General features: G+C 46.5%; 1 protein-coding gene across 2 annotated transcripts in view; it reads left to right on the forward strand.

Moving 5' to 3' along the window:
• The window catches only part of IL1RAPL2 (interleukin 1 receptor accessory protein like 2), a 302,191-nt gene that overhangs the window by 10,052 nt on the left and 270,122 nt on the right, over window positions 1–22,017 (forward strand). Inside the window, exons 1-2 of one of the 2 annotated variants that reach the window (XM_026039056.1) lie at window positions 58–205; window positions 11,074–11,174. In XM_026039056.1, coding sequence (XP_025894841.1) covers window positions 11,093–11,174 — 82 coding nt within the window. In that variant the 5' untranslated portion in view covers window positions 58–205; window positions 11,074–11,092. Of the gene's footprint in view, window positions 1–57; window positions 206–11,073; window positions 11,175–22,017 lie in introns of those variants that run through there. The other variant, XM_026039057.1, reaches the window with a different exon arrangement.

The following is a 22,017-nucleotide window of genomic DNA, read 5'->3' on the forward strand; positions in this document are numbered from 1 at the left end:
CCTGGGCACCCGATTTATCTCCGGTGGCCTCTGGCAACTCGGGCTGCTCGGAACCGCCGTCGGTGCCCGGGGATTCGGGGCAGTAACTCTTGTGCGGCCTCGTCTAAACCTGTGAGAGAGCCCGCAGCTCCCGCCGGCACCGCGTTAGGCTCCTAACAGGAGCCCGGCTCCTGCGGAAGAGCCTGTCGCTCGGCCGATGTCTCTGGTAAGATGCAAAAAGTCTGGAGTTTCTTCTCCCAAATGCTGGAAATGGGCGTTTTCCAAAGTTGCTGTAAGCTCTGCTTGGGGCAGCCTCCTGTGCTCCTGCTGGATTAATCCTTAAATTTGTAATGCATGAACAAAATGGAGATAGATATGGGGGGAAAGTCCATCCTAGTGGGAACCGGCATTCCCTCTCTGCTGCTTTGCAGTGTCTATACTCTTTTTTTTTTCCCTAGTTATTTTAAAAACTGTATTTTTAGCGCGTGTGTGTGGTGGGGCTGTGCGCCGGGATGCGGCCGCCAGCGCGTGGATCGTTGCGGGGCTTCCCGGAGCGACGTTGGGAGCAGAGCCCGCGAGCCCGGCCGGCCGCGCGGGGAGCCCGCTGGGCTGGGCCGGGCCGGGCCGGGGCGCGCGGACCCCGCTCCGGCCGCCGGGAACTTTGGCGGCGACTTTGCTTCCCGTTGGAGCGCCTGGCAGCGCAGCCTGCAGCGGCTCCGGCGCGGGGAGCGCGTCCCTGCGGGGGGAGCCGCGCTTCCCAGCGGATCCTGGCGCCGGGAAGCCTTCCCGATGCCCGACCTGAGGCGGGAGGTGGATCCGGGAGCGCGGCGCCCTGACAGCGAGTCAGGTCTGTGCTTTGCACCTAGGAACGCAGGTGAAGGGAGATGCAGGGAGAGCCTGGGGCTCCGAGAGCCCCCGGCTGTAACGCGCACAGGGGACGTGAGGAGCGAAGGCTTCAGTGGGTTCCCCAGGCATAGACGGTGCTCCTGGGCGCTCTGTGAGCTGGTGGCTCCATGCGGGTTGCAGTCAGTGATGCCTAGGGTGGCTCCCCAAGGAACCAGGAGGGTTTGTGTCCCTCTGAACTTGCAGCATTGTGCGTGGGAGAGCCTGTGCCGTGGGAACGCCGGGACGCTCCGGGCTCCCCGCCGAGTGCGCGGAGCAGCTCAGACCTTGCCCGCTCTGGTTGCAAGTGAGCGAAGGGGGACCAACACCCGTGCAGAGGGACCTTTCCGGCTGGTCACTGCACGCATGGGAAAACGTGTTTAATTTCGGAGTATTGGGCTGCAGGTGTGTTAGCACCTCCACAGACCTGCAGCCCTTTCTGGCCTGCCCACAGGGGTGCCAGGGGGGAGAGCACAATGTCGTTAGCTGGCAGGTAACAAGACGGCAGGTAACGAGACCTCCCTGTGCTCGAGCCCTCTGCCAGGGCTGGGAGTGGCACAACAAGGAGAAAAAGTTGTTTATTTATCTCATTATTTTTTAGTGGGGCTCAGGAGTGCTCTGCAGACTTCTTTCCCTTTTTACTCCCGCAGTATCTCCAAGTTCCTAAGAGGTTTGCTCAGAAGAACAGTTTGTTTGGTGATTGATGCTTTAGCAGTGAAATGGGGGGGGAGTCTGTTTGCACAAGATGTGAGAGGGAAGACCCCGTGTGCCGCATCAACACCCGAGTTTTGGGGGGTGCTGCACGGTTGCTGGAGCCCTGTGTGATGGGCTGGGAGGGTCTGGAACAACGGCCGGCGTGGGCAGCGTGTGCACGGAGCGGGACGGAGATGCGGGTGAGCTCCCGGGGAGAATGGGGAGGAAACGGGACCCACTGCCCTCAGCGAGCGGCCTTGCTGCCGTGGGTCTGGAAGAGCTTGGTTGGTTTGCATGGATGGAATGACTTGTTCCCTGCCTGTACCAAGCTGTGTGTTGGGGGTCGAAGGGTTTTAGTTCTGCTGTGAAAGCTGCAGGGAGCAGTGTCTTCTGCGTGGAATTGGAGAGAGGGGCTGTCGTCTGGTCAGCGTTTTGTGTGTCCTGGGCTGAGATGCCCCTGTGGGGCTGGAGGAGAAGTTGGAAGGAGCGTCTGCATGGAGCAGCCAGGGCTCTGGGAAACAGGGCTCGGGATCTGTGCTTATTATAAGCAGCACAAATAAAGCATTTATAATGTGGAGGCTCTTCCTGCTCCTGAATACGTCTGGTCTCTGAGTAATCTCTCCTTTCAAACTGAGGCTGAAGTTGAAAATATCAGGGGATGTTAAATCATGAACAACTATTAAATAGCCTGTAAGAGCTCTGTGAAACGGTGTATGCAGCCGCCTCCAACAACGTGATTCTGAGCTATTTATCAGCGCCTCTTTAGTGCTGAAAGGGGAAGTAAACGTTTAAACTCACACAATGCAAGGAGATGCTTTAAGAGACCATTTGCCTTTCAGGATGCCCAACTAAAAATAAATCTGCCTTTAAAGTGCCTTGAAAGAATACAGAGGGAAAAGATCTTGTCCTTGCGGAAAATGATGGAAACTTTGCTGCCAGCTTTGGTCAGGGTTTCCTTCAGTATCTCTCTAAGCATCTGGAGCTTGTTCTAGAGGAGTAAGCATTGATAGATGGAAGGGAATGGCGAGAGGGCTGAGAGTTGTGCTGTGTTCAGTGATAGCTGAGTCGGAGGGAGGCTGCAGCCCAGAAACTTGTGCAGGTTATTCTGCTAATCCTCTCCTTTCCGTCCTCCTTGTCCCCCAAAAGCAGCACTGCAAGAAAGTTCCCTCCCCGTCTTTCCCATTGCTCCGTATATCAACAAAATTAACAGGGGTGCCTATTTGAGAGAGCAAATCCAGGGTGTAACATACGTTAACATGATTAATTAACTTGATGTTAACTTGTTTTTTGGCCCAATTCAGTACAAAACTACATTGCTTGCAAGATTTCCACAAAATACCTAAAAGTAATGTTGTTCTGTAGGCAGTTTCTCATGATACTGGAATTCTGGGGCTCTGTTTACTTGCTTAGCTAAACTCTTCCTCCACCTAGAGAGACCTGGCGAAATATGTATAGGGAAAGCTAGGCTGTGGTTATGGAAGGGAAAAAAGCCCTTAGTTGGGAATGTTTTTATTTCTCTGATGTACTATGAGACAAAAGACAACTCGCCGTTTGCTAATGGCTGAGCAAAGTGCTCTGGAGTGGTTTTCTTCTCCGGAATCGGTGAAAGTGCGTTTTCTAAGAAGCGTAACAGCTGGTATGGCATCTTTTTCTGCTAATTCTGTCTACTTTGAGCATTATGTATTAGTTAGAGAACCATGTGGCCATGAATGAGATCAAGGAGTAAAATTTTAAGCACGTTGCGAGCAGAATTGAGTCCTCCTGGTGCTGCTTTTGTAGCTGTAGCTGTGTAGGAGTGGATGTGGGCAAGGGTTGCTGCAAACGGTGCAGGTGTTAGTGGGTGAATATCACAGAGATGGGGACATGTGTGAGCAGCAATAAACTCGGCACAGGTGACACTGGTGCAACTACAGCCCGTCTTAGAGTGGTCCCTGGAAGAGGACTGGTTGGGGGGGTCTGTCAGAGCAGTTTCTCTGGTAAACCAGGGAATGTTTGGACATGCAGATGGCAGCTCAGGCTAAAACCTTGTTTTCTAGTGCGCTGTGCGCTGCTCTAAGGAGCCTTGTGAAATGCAAAGGGAGAAGCCGTGTTGGCAACGGGAGGAGGATGGGGTTTTTCAGGACTAGGACCTCTATTTGAACTGCCTCTCTGCATTTGTAGTATCTTTCCTGCAAAAACTGCTTGGGGAACAAGGTTGGTGTGAGTGTGAAAGTGGCGTCTGATCTTTGGGCCTAACGTATATGCTGCTGTGAAGGGGTAACCTTCCGTGTGGGTGTATGAGTGGTGAGTTTTGAAAGTGGCGTGGGTGAGAAGGGGCTTTTCTCACCCCTTCAGTCTGAAAGGTCTTCTTGTTTTGTGCATGGAACTTTGTAGAGGAGAAGACTTGGGATCATAGGTGAGGTCATGCAAAGCACTTGGCAGGATGAGGCTGCAGGATGAGGTTTTTAAGCACACCAGCTTATGGCATCTCTAAAGGCCAGAAGTTATCAGTGGCACGTGGTGGTTTTCCCTGGAAAACTTGAAACCTGGCTCCAGAGGCATTTCCCTTGAGCAGAGCCTCTCCACGGCCCAAGGAAGTTGTCAGCATCCTTGGGTCTGGAGACAGTTTCCCTGTGTCCTTGGGACATCCGTCCTCCAAGGATGTTGCCCTGTGGGTTTGCTGGCGTCGGAAACGTGCAGGGCCATGCGGAGCAGTGACCTGTAGCTCCCCTTCCCCTTAGGGAGCTTGGGGTTCCTGCTGGAGCTTTCTCCTCCTTGGAGCAGTTCTGCTGAAGCAGCAACCGCGTTAGGAGTTATGCTGATATAAGTTAATTCCCCAAATCACCCCCCTTTTCCCAGTGCTCTTGTGTTACTTGAGCATTTCAAGCATAGACCATCTTCAGGTCTTTCCCTCTGCTGCGTGTGGCTTTTCCATAATCTTCTGAGTGCCTCTGTGACGTGGCAAGGAGCTAAGCCCCCCTCTGCAGACCCGACATCTATGGTTCTGACAGTCTTTGTGTTGCCTGCGGTACTTCACATTGCCTGGGGTACTGTATTGATTAAAGCACAATTTGCAGAAGTAAATATATGTAGCATATTAATAGCTCCTACTCCAAGGGGAAAAAAAGACTGTGAATTAATAGATACATTATGTTGACCTCATAACCACAAGGGCTCGGAGTGGAGCTGTAATCCTCCTCCCACGACATGTACTTTGCTCAGAACATTTATAAAAGGCCTGAGCGTTCAGGTTTAATGCTGGACAAATGTATCTGCACATCTCGTGATGTGCAAAGTTAAGGCCAGGACAACAGCATCCTATATAATCTAGGGCAGCACCGCATCAATGCAGCGTTGAGGGGCACAGATAGGCACAATGCTTTCAAAAAATAGGAGGAAACTGTTCCATTCCTTTGCTGTTCTTGTTTATTCTGCTTACGGGTGCTCTCTGCATTCCCAGATGCAAAAGTCCCTGCAGTTAGGGTGAGGAGGAGTAGGATTCAGGGATTTAAATTCAATCTAGTTTGAAGATGCGACAAATTTGGATCCTGTGCAAGTTGCTTAGAGAATTGAGGCCAGTGCGTGGTGTGAGCTGATAGTGCTTGATCTAGTAATTAGTGCCCAATGGTTTTAGTTCTCTTGGTTCCCAAAGCTGTTAAGAGGGGCTGCTCAGGCTTTTGCAGAGTTTTCTGAGCAAAGATTGAGCTGTGCACCTGCATCACACACTCTTAACCCTTTTGGTTAGTATTTTTAATTCAGTAGGTCCTGGAATCCTCATGAGGATCTGGAGTACTGCAGGTGGTATTTCTGTTTCCAGCTGTTGTTGCAAGTGAACAGTTTTAGGTGGCTTTGGTCTTGCAGCAAAAAGTTCTTGCATTAAAACCTTGAAGGTTTTCTCTGTACAGGACAAACCTCTGCTCATGGAGCTCAGTTTTATTATCGCTTTAAGATGACTAAAACCCTTCCACTCTTTGCAGCCAGGAGGCTGTTCTTGGCTTGGGTGTTAAATGCAGCCGTGCACATGTTGGCAAGCTCTGCCCCGGCTTCCTTCTCCCTCTGGGCAGCTCTGCCAGAGGCTCTGGCAGCCCCCGCTGCAGACCTGGGCGCTGCTCCGGCTTCCTGCAGTAGGAAGGCTCCTTATTTCGGAGCCCGCGGCGGGAATTGGAAGCGATGTGAAAGGCATCAAGACGCCGGGCAAGCGGACGGTTTGCCAAGGTATCGACGGACCAAGATTGGCTCTAGTGCTGACAGATCTGCTGAACCCTCCGTGCCGGGGGGCTGATTCCATGCAGCCTTTCACGATCTGGACAGGGAGGTTGTGTTCTGGACTGGTCGGTACTGCCCAGCCGGGTGGGCAGCCCTGGAAAAGAAGGTTCTCAGGTCGGTATTTCCTTCCCAAAGGGAGAGAGATGAATTCTGAGGTACTTAAAAATGGTTCTTCACGTTTTTTTAGTGCTTTGCCTCTCAAATGGTCTGATTTGAGCTAGTGCTGAGCTGGTCATTCCTATTCCAGCAAAGCCACTTAGAGGGGGCTCTTTTGAGAGGCATTTTTCTTGCAAAACTACTCAATGGCTGGACTTTTGTGTGGCGCTTCCGTAGGGAAACTAGTGAATCACGCCATTAAGACGGGAAGAAGGAATTCAAAAACCTTTGGTAGCTCTTTTCACTTTACAGAAAGTCGTATGTGACCTTTGCTACTAAATTGGATGCCTGATGTGTATTGGAAATGGTAATAGGAGACATTGCTCTGTGGAAAATGTCCACAGCCCTTTGTGGCTGTCCCACAAGCTGCTTGTTTTTCAGCTATTTGCTAAGATTTCTTTTGGAGTTTTGAGATGTTTCCTTTCATCTTCTGAAAGGCAAGCCTAAAACAGAGCGATTTTAATGGACGTATTAAAAATTCTAAAATTGATGTTTTGTCTGGAGATGTTAAAATTTGTTGTAGAACTACAGCAGGACGAGGACGGTTAACCAGATGTGCCTGTATTCAAGGACCCAAGGCCAGTGGTGCTGGTGTCTCCTATCCAGCAGGATGCAATCTGCCTTGCAGAATTAGTTTTGTTCATTGAATATTTAGACAACTTAAGTGGCTGGTTATCATGGTGAAGACGCACAGTGAATTGGGCAAAAATGAAGTCTCATTCAATGCTCACTGAGCAATAGAGCGAAGGATGCTGCGTGACTCATACCAAATAGAGCTGAAGATGTGGTATTTGAACTAGCGTTCATCTCTGGTTTTAAATAACTTTGTGCAAGATTGAGTTATCAACAGAAAGAGGCTGGTGTCTGCTGCAGGTTGCTGATGTCCAGCGCAGTGCATGGACTAAAATCCTTCAGTAATACCCAGCTCCGAGTTTGGTGCATCGGCAAAAAGAGGAGAGCTGTGAGAAGATGCTTGTTAAAATGAAAAGCCTTTAAAAAGTGGGGTGAGGAAATGATTTGGAAGGAAATGAACATAAATCAGCATCCAGCATACTGTGAAGAAGACGAAAGAATTACTGTTGCCATTTCATCCTTTGTGTCTTGGGTGAAAACAGTAATTTATTTCCCTGAGATTTCTGAACAACAAAACCTGACAAGTGGAGGCACTGAAGAGGTGGGCTCCTCTCTTTAATGAGCACCTTCTGCATCGCAGCTTCTGCGGAGGAACCGGGCGCCGCAGAGCCCTGGGATGTCTCAGCAGATCCTATTGTGCCGCGCACACGTGTTTGTTCTTTCTTGCCTTCCCTTGAAAAGGAGCGCTTTAAAAACAAAGCCGTGGTACAAATCAGAGCAAAAGTAAGGTATATTGGAAGCGAGGAGTTGGGAATCGCAGAACTGGGCTTGTGTGGAATATTAATGGTCCAGTTTCCTCCCTTATAAGCACTTCTTGATCTTGTCAGTTGAGGTTCTTTCGGTTCTTGGGAGCGGTGAGAGCTGGAGTTGGGAGATGGGACAGCAAGCAGGATGTGAACAAAATAGTAGAGTTTCCCAAGCCCTGTTTGCTGAGGAAGAAATGACCAAGCTTGTCGGCACAGCTGAAGGGCAATTAGGCAGCAGATGGGGCTCAGGGTTTCTGTGACAAAACCAGAATTTATGCTGCATTGCAGCCCGGTCCCCGTGCAGCTGCTGGGTGCTACGGCAGGGGCTGGGAAGGCTGCCTGCAGCCCGTGGTTTGCAGCGCCGAGCAGGGCAGGAGGGAAGGGGTGGCCTTGGTGCCAGCTGGGGACCAGGCTGTCGCACGGAGCCCCTCCACCCGATGGGTGACTCCAGCCTCCCTTTCCTCACCTCTCCAAGTGCAGCCTGGTGGCTCCCAGCAGGGACCACATCCATTTTCTCAGGGATTCTCTGTTATATGAATCTTCAAGTTGGCTGTAACAGGCATTTATTTCTGTGTGTGTTAAGTAAGGCTCCGTCCTGGGAACAGCCCCCAACCCTGGCAGCTTCGGAGAGGAGCCTGGCAGGGTGCTGCTTTGTTGCAGCTCTGCTTCCCTGCTTGCAGCTTCTTGGAGATGGCAGAATCGGAGTAAGCAGCTCCTTGGGGAAGTGCCGCTTGGTGCCTGCGAGGGACCATTTGTCACTTGACAAGCAGCAAGAGCCCTGACAGGGCCCCGGGCTTCCCTTCCGTGCGCTGCGTGTTGGCCCATGAGGCTCTTCTCTGGGTGTCTCCTTTCCTTGCTAATGGATTGGGATATCCAGAATCAGCCCCATCGTTCTTTTTCCAAGGTGTTTGTGCTACAGTTTGGCCATCCTGAGTCATTAAGTCCTCAGGGTTCGAGTTAGTTCCTCAGTCCTTAGCTCTGCAGTCTGCTCTGTGCAGGGATGGGCTAGCACGGGCGGCTGGAAGGCAGTGATCAGAATTACCTTCTGTCCCCAAATTGGAAATAAAGGGGGAAAGGGAGAGAAATGAGAGGCGTTTTCATAAAAGTGTTGCTGTGACATGCAAATGGAGTGGAAACTTTTTTTTTTCCTTTATTTAAAAGAAAAAAAAGGTGGCGGGGGGAGAAAGAGCATGTTTTTGTACCAGGAAAAGGTGCTGTGGGATTTTCCAACTTAGCTGCTTCATGGAGAGCTAGAAGTGAGGAGGAGAGGAGATTGCCTGGAATGAAAAGAAACCTTCATGTAAAATTCTGTTCAAGTGCTGCCTTTGAAATCTTTCAAAGTCCTTGCTGTAACCTGCATTTTATGTGAACTCCCTCTCAAATAGGGACTTCTTTACGGTGGCCTGGGAAGTTGAAGTCGCTTGGAGGTCGGCAGTGCCGGCTGGATAAGCCGGGGCTGAGCCCTCCGCGGAGAGCCGGGATGCGGAGTGCCGGGATGCGGTGCTGGCGCTGCGGTGCATGGAGGGCCGGAGCTGCTGGTGTTTGGGAAGGTGGGAATCCTGAGGAGCGGAACTTGTCGGCACCTTCTTCTTCTTTCCCTTCAGCTTTTGAGGACAGATGTCCCTTTTTTGCAGCTATCCGGTGTTCCTTGTAATCCACAAGCTGCGTGGGCATTTAGGTGGTTATATTTAAATCAAAGGCTCTAGGCGTGATCTTAGCTGCAGATCCAGCTGCAGTCTGTGTTTTCCTCCCAACCTCAGCGGGCCCTGTCGGATGGCACCAGGCTACAGACTGGCCATGGGCTTGGGGTCCTGCTGCTCTGACATTCCTAATTCTGCTGTGCAGATATGGAGGCTGATGGCTTTTTCACATAGTTTTGGAATGGAGCTGGTATCCATGTGAAGGAAAGACCCAGGAGTTGCATCCTTCTGTAACAACTGAAGGGAGAGAAGTGGAAAAAGCAATTTGCAAAGCTACGCTTGAAAATCATCCTAGCATAACATCATCATTGCAATTATCTGTCAAAAGATTTAGTTCAATTACTTTTTTTTAATCCCGCTTGTCAAGATGGCCTTGCTTGTTTCAGGATTTTGGAACTCCAAAGGGAGGTTAAGGAAAAATGAATACTAATTTTGCCATTAACTATTGGTAGCCAAGCTTCTCCTTGCACCCTCCCTTGGATTTTTAGCACTGGTACCCTGGGAATCGATAGGCATAAAGTGCTCTGGGGACTGCAGAATTCAAGGGAAAAAGAAAAACGTTTCCTATTTATAGCCTACAGTAAGTACAGCAGGGTGAGAGGGTGAAAAATTCAGATGTCACTGGTAATTTTGAAATAATTGAATAGCAGCATAATTGCTATCATGTAAAGGATTATACATGGTTCCTTACGTTTTCTTCACACAACAGTAGGCTGGCAGTAAAGTTACAAAGGGAGAATATTTGATGTAATAAACTCAAATTAAATTGAGCTGTTTTCAGCGAGCTGCAGGACGCTCTGCTCTGCCTTGCTGTTTCATCCCGAGGAGGCAGCGTTTGGAGCTGGTCCTGGGGCTGCGAGTGGCCCTGGCCATGCCGGGGCCGCTGGGCACCCTGGTGCAGCCCCTCGCGAGCCATTCTGCCCGTTGGCTTCCTGCTCATCTGCTAACGAGGGCTCTTTTACCTATTTCTCTTTTTATTTTCTTTATTTTCTATTTTTTTTTCAACCCACTTTGAAATGTTAATTGTTTTGATTCTTATATTGCTCTTTTTAACAGGAAAATAAGGGTCTGATCTAAAGTCTGTACTAAGTCAGTTTAGGAGGTTAATTCCTAGGATCTAAACACCTCAACTCACAGGCCTGTGACTTCAGCAGCTAAGCATATACTTGAGGACTAGCTTATAATTAAAGATACATATATAAAGACATTTAGCTGGGTTCAGGGCTATTATAGCTGTTTTTAAATACCTGTACGGAGCCTCAGTTCGCTCTCACTACATTTTCTTGAATGACCTTGCGCTTGTAAATGAAAACAGAATTGGCTCTAGCGATTACATAAAATCCAAACTACAATTTTGAGCTAGATTACTCTATTTTTGTGTGTGTAATATAAAGCAGACAGTAAAATTCACAGGGGAGATTAATTTTATCTTTCTAATAAGAGTCTTGAGATCCGCTTTCATTGACTTCTGAATTTCATTCACCTGTCTTCATTTTATGGGAGAAATTTCTGGAATAGCATAATTCATTGCAGAAGCTTTTACAGTGTTTCCAGTGGGACAATAAGGTTTCTAAGAGAAATTATATGAATAGCCTACTCTTGCTGAATATGTGAAAATGTGAAATGTGCTGGATTTTTTTTGTTGCTATTTTATTTTAACCATGTGGCTGATTTGTGTGAGATGAGAAATAGTGGCCAGCAGGGTCCCCTAGTCATAACACACAAAAATCTGCTAGATTAGACCCATACTGCTTCACATAAACAGTTAAGCTTCTGTTTCAATTTTTTAAAACAAAATAATATTTTTCAGTGTCATTAAAAAAAAAAAAAGCCCTTTTGTGTGATATTCCAGGCTAAATTATTCATAGGCACTTACTTTGAACCATTATGTTTTCCTACCTCTGCATAAAAATAAACCCAGAAGTCACTAGATGAAGCCCTTGCCCCATAATGGTTCTTTGAGAAATGCTTAGCTGTAGCTGCTGCTTTGTTGCAGCAAAGAGCTGTGATTCAGACTTCGTACTATGTTTGTGTTTCAGCTGTCAAAGGAAGTGAAAGATGAAGCCTCTTGTTCTCTTGACTCTTGTGATCTGTACCGTAGTCAGCATGAATTTGAAGTTCGTGTCAAAGAGAAATTCTGGTAAGTCACAAACATACTTCTACCTTTGAATTTGGATTTAGCACTCATGCAATCAAGTGCTTTAGATGTCTGCTTTTTGTTTTGCGTGTATATGTCTTGTTCTCTTATGCAAAAAAATGTCATAACCAGTGTGGTCTGTTTATCAGATGCTACAGGATGAATTCTATCACTGTAAATTTTTGTTGATGTGACTTCTAATCTCTTAAACTACTTGAAAGTGTCCTTATATTTTCTGTAATAAAAAATAAAAATATATGAAAAAGGTTGATTTGGTTGAAAACCCACAAAAATTCTAAGGATGTTGTCATTATTTTAATACCAGAGCATGTACTTTGCACTGCCTGTGGATGTGGTTCCTGATGACTTGTAACTGGGTAACTTTTCTTGAGATTAGTAGGGCATCTTCCAGCAGGTCTGCTAGCCCTAGATATGACCACGTGCAGGGTGACTGAGAAGAGCTTTCCTGGAAAGGAAAATGGAAATGAATGCAAATAGAAAGGAAAAGCTTCCCTGGGAAGGGAAGTTTTGGAGCTTTCTGCCAAGGCTCTTAGGTCCCTTCTCAGGGGACATGTACTCGGCTGAAGCCACTTGCCTCTCATGCAAGCTCGATGTTTGGAGGACGTTTAACCACACAAGTAGCTTAGCTCCAGTGTAAAAGTTAGGCAGGGATTAAGTACAGTTTTTAACAGCACTATATTGTATACATTTTTAGGCTAATGGTGTATAACCTACCCAAGTTCTTTAATAATTGAGTTTCTGTGCACAAATGTGAGAGCTTATGTTCAGCTTTCTGTCCTCAGTGATTTCTGTAGCTGATTTCAGTAGCCAAGGTGGGAACCCCAGTCGTCTGTATAACCAGGCGTCCTTCATTCACTGACACCAACCAACATCACCTGGCGACAGGGGAGGGCCTTTGCATTCCCTTTTATCAGAAACTCACATCTGCAGGTGTAAAATGCTGTGGTTACAGCATCATTCAGCTGATGTTTTTTCTTTAGTTATATTTTAGTATATTGATCTTTATTTTAAAGCCGCTTGCTTTGACTGCCTTTGCAACATGCCTTATGGTATTGACAGCAGTTGTTGGTATCAATTTGTTGAATATTGGAAGGAGAAGCATTTTAAAATGTTAGACTGTCTCTTGCTAAATATAACTGACTCGAGCAAACACTTTTTAAATTTGGTTGAGTAGGTTTATGAGTGTAAATGATGGGGAGAAATGGTCAAAGGGTAAACTTAGACTTTCTTTGCAAGTGCATGACCACGCAGTCGGCTGTTACCTTGCAGTGTTGGTTCTCTCACATGCTGATTTTAGGTTGCTGTGTGGAGCAAACTAATGATTTCTTTTTTCTTCCACAACATCGTGTATGAAATGGATTTTTTGTTCTGTGTTTTCACCATTTGCAGCAAATTTGATAATTTGACACCCACCCCCCGAAAGGGGCTTTACACATAAAGGACTGTTGCATGATGGCTTGGAGCTTCTAAGAATATTGTGTGCTGCCAGGGGATGTTGTGTGAAGGTACCGAGGCTCAAGAGACTTGTGAGCTTTAACTATTTGTTTGCCCACATGTCACCCTCCAGACAAGGTGTTGAGCAGCAGTGCTGTGGTACAATGCCATTTTTGCCAAATAGAGTTTTTTTCCAAGCTATGGTTATTGCATGAAGCCCCAGAATTATGATTACTTTTAAATACAATAGTATATATAAAGTCAATTAGCATGTATATAATAACCCATGATGGACTGTATCTTGTTAAGAGTGAGAAGAATCGGGGAGTTGAGGAGGACTTGGGGTGGAGCACTGAGGAGGAGCTGTGTTGTCTTCAGCTGCTGTGGAGAAACCACAAAAGTTGAGCAGGGAAGTAAGAGGGCAAAATGTCCAGGAGAGCTAAAGGAAATAGGAGCTTGGCTAGGAAGGCATCTTCAGGGACAGGTAGGGGAAAATGTTTCTTAGATATGAAGGAATGGGAAACCCAGTGGGAAAAAGCAAAGGATAAAAGGCTGAGAGCTCCAGGCAGCAAGTGCAGACAGTGCCCAGGGATTGGGCAGGAGGCATTAAAGAGAGATCAGATGTGGCAGGTTGTAGATGTGAGGAGGAGGATGGGGAAATGGTGCTCCAGTTGTAGACATAAGGTTAAAAATTGGTAGAGGAACAGTCCTTGTTGAAAACACCAGGACTGGATGAGATTTGTCCCATGTCCTTTCCTTGCCCTTTGCTAAGGTATATAATGACTACAGGTAGGTCTCAGAGTGCTTTGCAATGCTGAAAAAAACGACATAAATGCTTGTACCAATAGAAGCGTGTTTGGCTTTTTCTTGCTTGAGACACCCTGCCAAAATAATTAAAGTGGATGAGCTGATTTAATTACGCCAATCAAATTGTCCTTTACAGGCAGCGGCTTCCAGATGCTGCAGAAGAAATCTCTTGTCTACAGAGTAGTGATTGCTGCTTGTGGTGGGAACAGAACAGTTTGTCTTAAGCATCTGTGTGAATATATCGTTGACCTCAGTTTTGCAGGCTTTTCTTAAGGAGCCTTTTTGGAAGCTGCAGGTCGTCCTTGTGCTTTGAGAACTGGAGCTCAGCAGAGGGTGCTGGGACTGCAGCCCCAGAGATGCTCTAGAAAAGTTTCACAAGTGGATGTTGAACAAGAGGAACCGAGGATATGGAGCTGTTAGGTTTCCAGCTGATCGGGAGTTTCCTTTTAATCTGATTAAATGACTAATTTTCCCAGAGCCTTTATATACATATTTTACTTCCTACTATAGTCATTCAAAAAATAAAATCAATTAAGAATTAGTGCATTCCTTAGCAAAAGAAGTGCATTCTCAGTTTATAGATTGTTTCATTTACTAGACATAACTTAATTTGTGCATAATTGGTGCCGTTTGTTGTGTTTGCTGAGCTGAAGTGCCCATCCCAACACATGTGAGCTCCAAAGGTCCCGTGGGCCTCGGTCAGACCCTGTCCCGTTTCCCACGAGCTCGTGCAGCCCTGGACTGATGATTTGTGCCATGAAAACTGTCACGTATCACCTTTTGATACGAATGCCAAGATAGATCTCGATAGATCTCGCGCATTGAGATGCGCGTCGTTCTGCTCTGTCATCAGTGCATGACTGTGCGGGCTCTTGCGTACGGTCCCTTCTGCTCGGTGCACGACTGCCCTCCGTCTGCTGCCTTTGGATATGTGGAAAATGAGGAGAATCCGGCCTTGGGAGCCTGTTGGGTCTCAGGGGGCTGCTGGCAACATCGCTGTGAAGCTCTGGTGCTGCCTGCAGCTCATTAGATGATTTCTGAGCCCTGGATCTCTTGTCCCCAACAGAAGGACACTGGAACTAGAGAGGCCTGTGTGGGTGACAGCATTTAGATGTGGGTTTACTGATGGGGAAGGGAGATGCACAGAGGAAAAACAAGAGGGAAAATAATCTGCCAAAGGTTTGCAGTTTCCGTAATGACCTCGACCTGATGTGGTTTAAATATTGATCTTAGCTAAAAATTTGAGTGTTTAAGTATTACACTCGTTTAAAATGAGCTCATGTATAATTAAAGCAATTAAAATATTGAACTGATATTTAAAAATTAAAGCTGGATTCCTTTCCCAAAAGGGAAACTGCAGCTGTATCTGGAACAATTTAATTGTACCCATTTATTTCATTCAAACTGCAATATATCACAAAGGTAGGTTCCCTAGGGATAGGAGGAAATAAGAGAAACATGAGGCATGCCTCTGAGTGAGAATTTTTCAACTGTACACCTTTATTTTGATAATGCTGCTTTTTTTCTCCCTAAAATGGGACATTTTGCATTGGTTAAAAACATACCCATTTGATTTGAAAACTTTTATTTCAGAATTTCTAGTATACTCACTTTAGCGAAGCGAGTCCTGGTTGCTGTTCTTGTTGTGAGAGTGGCTGTCCCAAGGGACAGGTAGAGTCATTCTGGTGTGTTTTGTTTCTTCTCTTGTTTGCGACAATATTTTTGGACAGACTGTCTTATGTAATGTTCAAATGAAAGCATAAATAATACAGCTTACCCAGAACGCTGCCTTCAAGCTCAGCAAGTTTGCTTAAGATTTTCTCTTTACTAAAAAAAACCCCACAGTATTGGAAAGGCAACGTGAAAGGCCAGCCCCCCTGTTAGCTACTTCTCTTTGTAGCGTGGGTCTGTGGCCACTCCAATGAGTGGCATTATCCGAGTGTTCTGTAGATCCCTGGGGAGCAGCTCTCAGCTGCTGGGATTTGGGCATGGGGGTTAGTCAGGTGTGGGGCACTTTGCTAAATGAAACCTAGTGGCACTGAAGTGGAAGGGCTGTTGTGTCATGCTGTCACATCAGAAGAGGTGGCTTCCCATCTGTTTTTCCTGTCAGGAAACCTCCCTGGAATAATGTGGCTCTCCTTCGGAGAAGCTGTCCTCCTAAGGGGGCACGTTGATGGGGAGGATGGAAGGCAGAGGAGACTCCTCAGGTTTTGGGAGCCTGTGGGAGCAGCAGGGGCTGCTGTGCTGAAGCGAGAGCTTTGTGTTAGAAAAGATTGGGCCAGAAGACGGAATTCCCGGGAATTCAGGCGCTGTTAAAACAGCCTCCTCACCAGGCTAACAGCAGCGGTCAGGCGCTGCCCACCTTGGTGGTCATCAGCTGCCTGTTTCACCCACCTGGGTCTGTGCTCGGATAGGAGGATGTCCAGGTGTACAGCTAATCCCTTAACTTCGTTACGCAGCACTTCCAGTGATCTTCCAAAGCAGCTTATTTGAGTGGATTCCGTTCATACTGTTGTACCTCCTTTTCCCACGTTTCTTCCTCCTCCTCTTCCTAACAGACCACCATGAGAAACTGACTCCCAAGTAGGTCCTGGTCAAGCTGTATTTATGTTACTGCCTCCCTGCTCCCAGTGCCCCTTCCTTCTAAGCTGTCCATTAGTAACTTGTTTCTTAAATATTTTACTTGCAGCTGTTGAATAATTGAGCGCGCACCCCATAGAGCATCTGGTGCAGGAGCGAGCAGACGGCTGGAGGGAAGCGGCGATCCCTGAGCTTGCAGGGCCCTTGGAGCCCCGCGCGGCTCCTTCTCCGTGGGTCAGGCCACCTCTGGCCCCCTGCGCCCGCCGCCGTGGGGCCTGCCCTGCTTCTGGTGCACGTTTGCAGCGGCACGAGGGCCGAGCAGCAGGCACCGAGTGGTGAGGGAGGGCGAGGGAGCCTCGCTGAGCAGTTCCCTCACGTCCCAGCGCTGCAGGGAACGGGGCCTTGCTGGCGAGGAGGGCGCTCGCCCAGGGGTGCCAGGCACTGCAGCCTGCCGAGGCTGGGCGAAACTTGTTTTTTCACCACAGATCTTGAGCCTGTCGAGTGCTGGTGCTAACATGCACAGCTCTTGGTGTTGCCCAGGTAGCTCGGGATGGCTCTGCCTTTCCTGCTTTGCCCAGCGGCTCTTGTTGGAGCACCTTGAGCCCCTGCAGCGCCCGTGTGCGTCCGTGCGGGCAGCGAGGGGGTAGGTGTTTGCAGGAGAGCAGGGAGGGCAGTTCCTGGCTCTCGTGGCTCTCTGCAGCCTCATGGGGCTGTGAGCTGCTTGCTGAGTTGCACAGAGCGGAGATCTGGCTCCCAGGCTGGTTGGATGCTTCCGTTTCCAGCCTTTCTCTAGAAGAGGACAGATGTGCCTAAATGCTGCGTTTTCCCCAGTTCTGCATGGGACTCTCTGCAAGATCCGTAGCATCTAAACTGAGGTTCAAAACTATGTGTTCAGTTGGGGGCATCGGTGGACACCCAGAGGTCTCTTATTCATGTAAACTATAGGGAATCTGTGATTTGGGATTTCTAACTTTGGGATATCTGGCTCAAGGACAGTTCAAAAATGTGAGTGGATTGGGATAATTCGGTGCATGGCAGTTTTGCAGTTGCAAAACTACTGTAATGCATGGCAGTTTTGCAAACTACTGTATAACTGTATATATTTAAAGAAATCTAAGTGGGGCTCCTTTAACTGCTCAAAGGATGGCTGTTAATGCACCGTCTCACACTTCCATCCGCTGAATTTGGACAGGAGATTCTCCACTTTGAGAACCTTGGTTGCTGTTTAAAGTGCTCTTCAGTTTGAAACTCCTAGGCCCTCTGATACCTTGTATCAGGAGCTTCCTTTTCAAAAATATTTTTCTGTGAATGTAGCTGGCAATAAGAGGTAGGAGACATGGGCATCATTATGGAAAACAGTGATCCAAATGAGAACTAGAAAAATACTTTGCTTTTGATTATTTTTCACCATTTAAGTTTGGAGAACTTGTTTTTACATATCATAAAGGGAACATCAGAGCTTAAGTGTTTCAAGTGGCTGACCTGGGGGGCAAGAAGGGATTCTGTCAGGACAGTATGTGCGTGCAAGCATTAGTATATAGACCTGCAGGAGGTTGTTACAGTGCCTCTTATTACTTGCTAAAGTCGAAATGATTACCTGTCTGGGAGTTGAAAGGAAAATTGATCCAAGCCCCAGTGTCGCCTCTAGGGTGTACATTTTGTCATTTTATTAATCTCTAACCCTTTCAAGTCCAATCAATTCTTTCCTATAAGAAGCATGACTAGTACTAATAATGCACCAATACGGAAACACGCGGTGCTCTGGAGATGGACAGGAAAGGTTTGGGATCAAGGAGCTGTGTTTTGTTTTCATGCTCCACCAGTGAAGACAGACTGGGATAAAAGTTATTCTTGGTGCCCACAGGCTTTCCTCTTCCAAACCAGGCTGTCCCTGCTGTGTTAGGGTGGCAGTTCCTGCTGCCCCTTCCTTCTCGCCCGCCTCTCGTGTGGGTCCTAGCTCAAGGCAGGTATTTCTGTTAGCTGGACATTTTGTTCTGTGGGTTTAAACTTCCCTCACCTTTGAAATCCACAAAACTCAAAATACCGTCTTGCGTGTGACCTGTAGAAACTCACTCTGGGTCACTTTTTAATAGGAAATCGTATTTTGATACTTAGAAGTGAAGACAGGAGCAGGGGGATCTCTGGTTTGCATCTTTGCGGGGTTGCTGTGTCTTTTTAAAGGTATCTCTTGAGATATCTGCATCCATTACTCCAGATATAAAATTAAATAGTAATGGAATACCTAGGAAAATATTTCACTCAGGCTACTGTGAGCTTTATTCAGTGGTTATTAATTTAAAAAAGGGAGACAAAAGGTGTACTTAACGCGAGCCTCTTATCTGGCTATTTCTCTTTCCTTTGTTAGAAAAAGAAATAGGAATAAAGGGAATCTGCACTGGGCTCTGGCTGCTCATGTGCCTACCAGCAGTCTGGAGCAGAACGTTTTGGGGAAGAAAGGTACATTTCAGGGCAAACCTCTGGAAGGACCCAGTTCCAATACAGTTAATAGGCCTAAACCAGGGCAGAATAAATAATCTAAAGTTCCCAAATTCCTTCCTTATGTTTAAAGTGCAGTATTTTGTATGCCAGTCCCATTTGGGTCTGGGAGGGCATATCACTGTTCTGGTATCTAGTAACCATGTGTACAAATTACAGATCAGTGGCCTTGAACCCTCATGGAAGTAACGTGTTTGTGCTTTCCGTATTCTAATGGTACCTTGCTAATTTGGTGAGTTTTTTTAGTATCTCATGGAACTATTTGGTATTTAGGGTAGTCCTCTGCCACTGTAAAACAAGTGCTTTTTGTCTCAAGTATTTGCGTCATGGTTATTCCCACTCTACAGATAAGAAAAAAATCAGAGATGGAGTTGGAGGGATCTGCAGGTTATCCTGCAAACTCCAGGTTGTGAGGGGAGCAATCCATCTCCGGAGCCCTGCTCAGTACAGAAGTTAGGGCAGATGCAATTAAAAAGTTTCCCTGATTTCCGCTCTATTGCGAACACCTTAGGCAAGGACATGGAAACCCCTGCTATCTCCCAGAGAAGTTTTGAGGCTAAATAGAACGTGAGTAAAATGTGCTTTGATGTCCTTTGATACGTGTGCTGGGGAAAAGTTTGCGATTTCTGTTGTATTTCATTGGAAGGGAGCAAGATGTGGCTCTGCTAAAAATAGAGAGGGAAGACAGAGATTCTTCTCTGTCTTTCTGCAGTAGTTTTAGGCTGTAAGCTTTTGCTTTGAGCATTGCAAGTGTCTCTTGCACCTATCAGCTGTAGGCTCTCCCTCCCGTTGATAACAGGGGACATAGGAGGAAAACTATAAGCTTTAAACACAGCTTTAAGGCTGTGAAGTGGCACATTGGATACTCAAGGGACCAGGCATCCTTGGAGAAGCCCATCAAGTCTCTTGGGTAACTAAGTTTGTGGAAAGCTGCTCATGCACCTACTCCTCTGCCCTAAGGAGCCTTTGCAACTGCAAAAAAACTCAGCAACTTTGCTCACCTGGCCCCAAACTGCCCCGTTTGAGCCTCTCTGAGCTGCATCGTTGCTGACCCTGCCGCTGCCTTTAGGTCCTCAGCAACACCAGAGCTGGGACTTGTCACCTGCACAAATACCTTAAAACAGCTTATTCAAAGACTCTTGGCCTAACCTGGTGTTATTTAAAGAAATGCAAACCTTTAATCCGGTTGAATAAATACATATAGATATTTGAGGGCAGAATAATACGAGGTTTTTAATTTGTGAGTTAATGGACTTTTGTCTGATGTGTCACACATCAAACTGAGTTAGTATTTACAAAGGCTGATATGTTAATTTTATAGCAAATCAGATTTTTCATGAGATGGCAGGGATTTACATTCTTGGATTTAAGCATTAAGTTTTTGCTTTGCTGATGCAGTTGATGATCCCAAGGTTATTTGTATCAACGTGCAAAGCTACTTCACAAATGCTTTATGCTGCCTTATGTGTTCAGCAGAATATTTATGTGCATGGGCCTGGGAGGGGAAGGGTAAGGTAAAATGGAGACTTTATGGTGTCTCTGAGCTAACAGTAAAACACAGAAATATAATCACATTCTGCCAAATAGGACTGGTCAGAATTTCTTTTTCAGTGACACAGTTTCATTTTGAGCAATAAATTCCCTGATATAAATACATTTAATAAGCAGTGAAAAAAGTGCTGGAGCATGAATCAAAGAGAGGGTTATTCCTGGGCCCTGTATCTCTGGATCCTGCAGCACTTGTAAGCTGAGGCTTTAGGGGCTCTGGTACCTGCAGGATGAAGCAGGTTGAGGGTTTTGGAGCAGGCAGCTCATGGAGCCGTTGGGACCATTTGCTTCCTGGGCTTCCCTCCTGGGAAGCAGTTGGCCACAGGAAACCTCCCAAGTTGCCTGCAGAGGAAACAAAGCTCCAAGAACAGTATCCCAATGTTTTCCAAACCGCAGCCTGTCCCGCTCTAGTCGCAAGTTCCTACTGCAAAGCCTGTTTTGTTCAGTAAATACGCCAACTTTACAGTGGCAGTTTATTCTAGAACACTTTTTATTGGAAAAATAAACTTGAAACAGAAACCATAAAATACTGTAGATTGGATCTTTTGAATGTATCGCACATTGCTTAGGTGACCTTGAAAATTGTCCTGTCCCATTGTATAAAGCCAGAGAGGCTTGAATAATGGTGTGCTTATATACAACTGATCAAAAATGTGGAAAGAAATCACTATGTGTATTACTAATGACATTGTGGATGCAATATTCCCATTCAGAATGGCATCTATAATCTTAGGCAAGTTGAGGAACTATGCTGGAAACCCAACTTAGGTGTGGAGCTTCTTAGCTATATTGGAGCACACTGAAAGCTGAAGTTTTTTGACTGAATTCCTGCTGTAGGTCAACATAACTCTTATTCACAGCGACTTTGCAACATTATTTACAGCAATATGCTTTTATTTATTTATTTTTCTCTTTTCTTCATCTGGATTTGGGTGATTAAATCTACTCCTTAGTGCTTCGTGCAACCTAAAGTCAGCCACCTGGGGGGCCCGGCTGCAAGGATGGGGGGACCTTCAACAGAGGATGTGCAAAGCTCGATGGGTTGGGAGTGGATCTTTATTAAATCCTATTTTAGAAGTGTCTACAAATGCACTGTTGTTTGCTGCCTTTCATAAAGAGCCGGCTTGTTGGCTTGCTCTGAAAGATGCAGAGCCTCTGTGAACAAATGCTTGAAGTGTCTTGTAGGATGTGTCATCAACTTGCTTTATCCTGCAGCAAGGAAGGCTGTAGAAATCCCTTGATGTGTTAGAGTAATTAGTCCCTGTCTTTTGGTACAATTTCCTTTGCTTCCTAAGTGAAATGCTGGGTACTTTAGTCATGAGGGCTCTTTGTACTGGAAAAAAAAAAAATGCAAATTTAGCGATGTGACCATTAAATGGCTTGGTAATGTCAACCCAAGTCAATTTTATGTTGTTGATGTATGAAAAGACTGTCCTTAACACCTCAATAGTAGTCACTTGCTGGTGGGACTGTTGGATAAAAGCTCTTCTTTTACTTCTTCTTAACATTTTTATTGCTATGATTGGAGTTGGGTTGTTTCTCAGGCTTGTGCAAGACAAGTGCATCCTTTCCCCTGTATAGATTTGCCCTTTCAGAGTCACAACTTGTAAAAATCAGATGTGCTTTAATGATTTTATTGTGCACATAAAGGTTGTGCATTATTGACGTGATTATGGGGCTAATTTAATAACACTTATATGCATTAATATAGTGCTTTCCAACTGGGAGCCGTAAAAGGTAATTCTGATCTCCTTACATTTTGTTTAGATTATTAAGAAATATTTTTTAGTAGCAGGAGAGGAAATTCTATTTTTGTGTAATCCAGTAGCCTCTTACGGCTCTCCTTATTAAAACCCCATCCGTCAGGTTTGGGATGAGATGGGAGCAGTGGGTCGTGTTGGCTGTTGGGGGAGCCCAACAGTGCGGATCCCGCCGTGGAGCTGCGTGGCATTTGGGAATA

This window comes from Nothoprocta perdicaria, unplaced genomic scaffold (genome assembly GCF_003342845.1).
Source record: "Nothoprocta perdicaria isolate Ctin4 unplaced genomic scaffold, notPer1 scaffold_22, whole genome shotgun sequence".
Classification (NCBI taxonomy): Eukaryota; Metazoa; Chordata; class Aves; order Tinamiformes; family Tinamidae; genus Nothoprocta; species Nothoprocta perdicaria.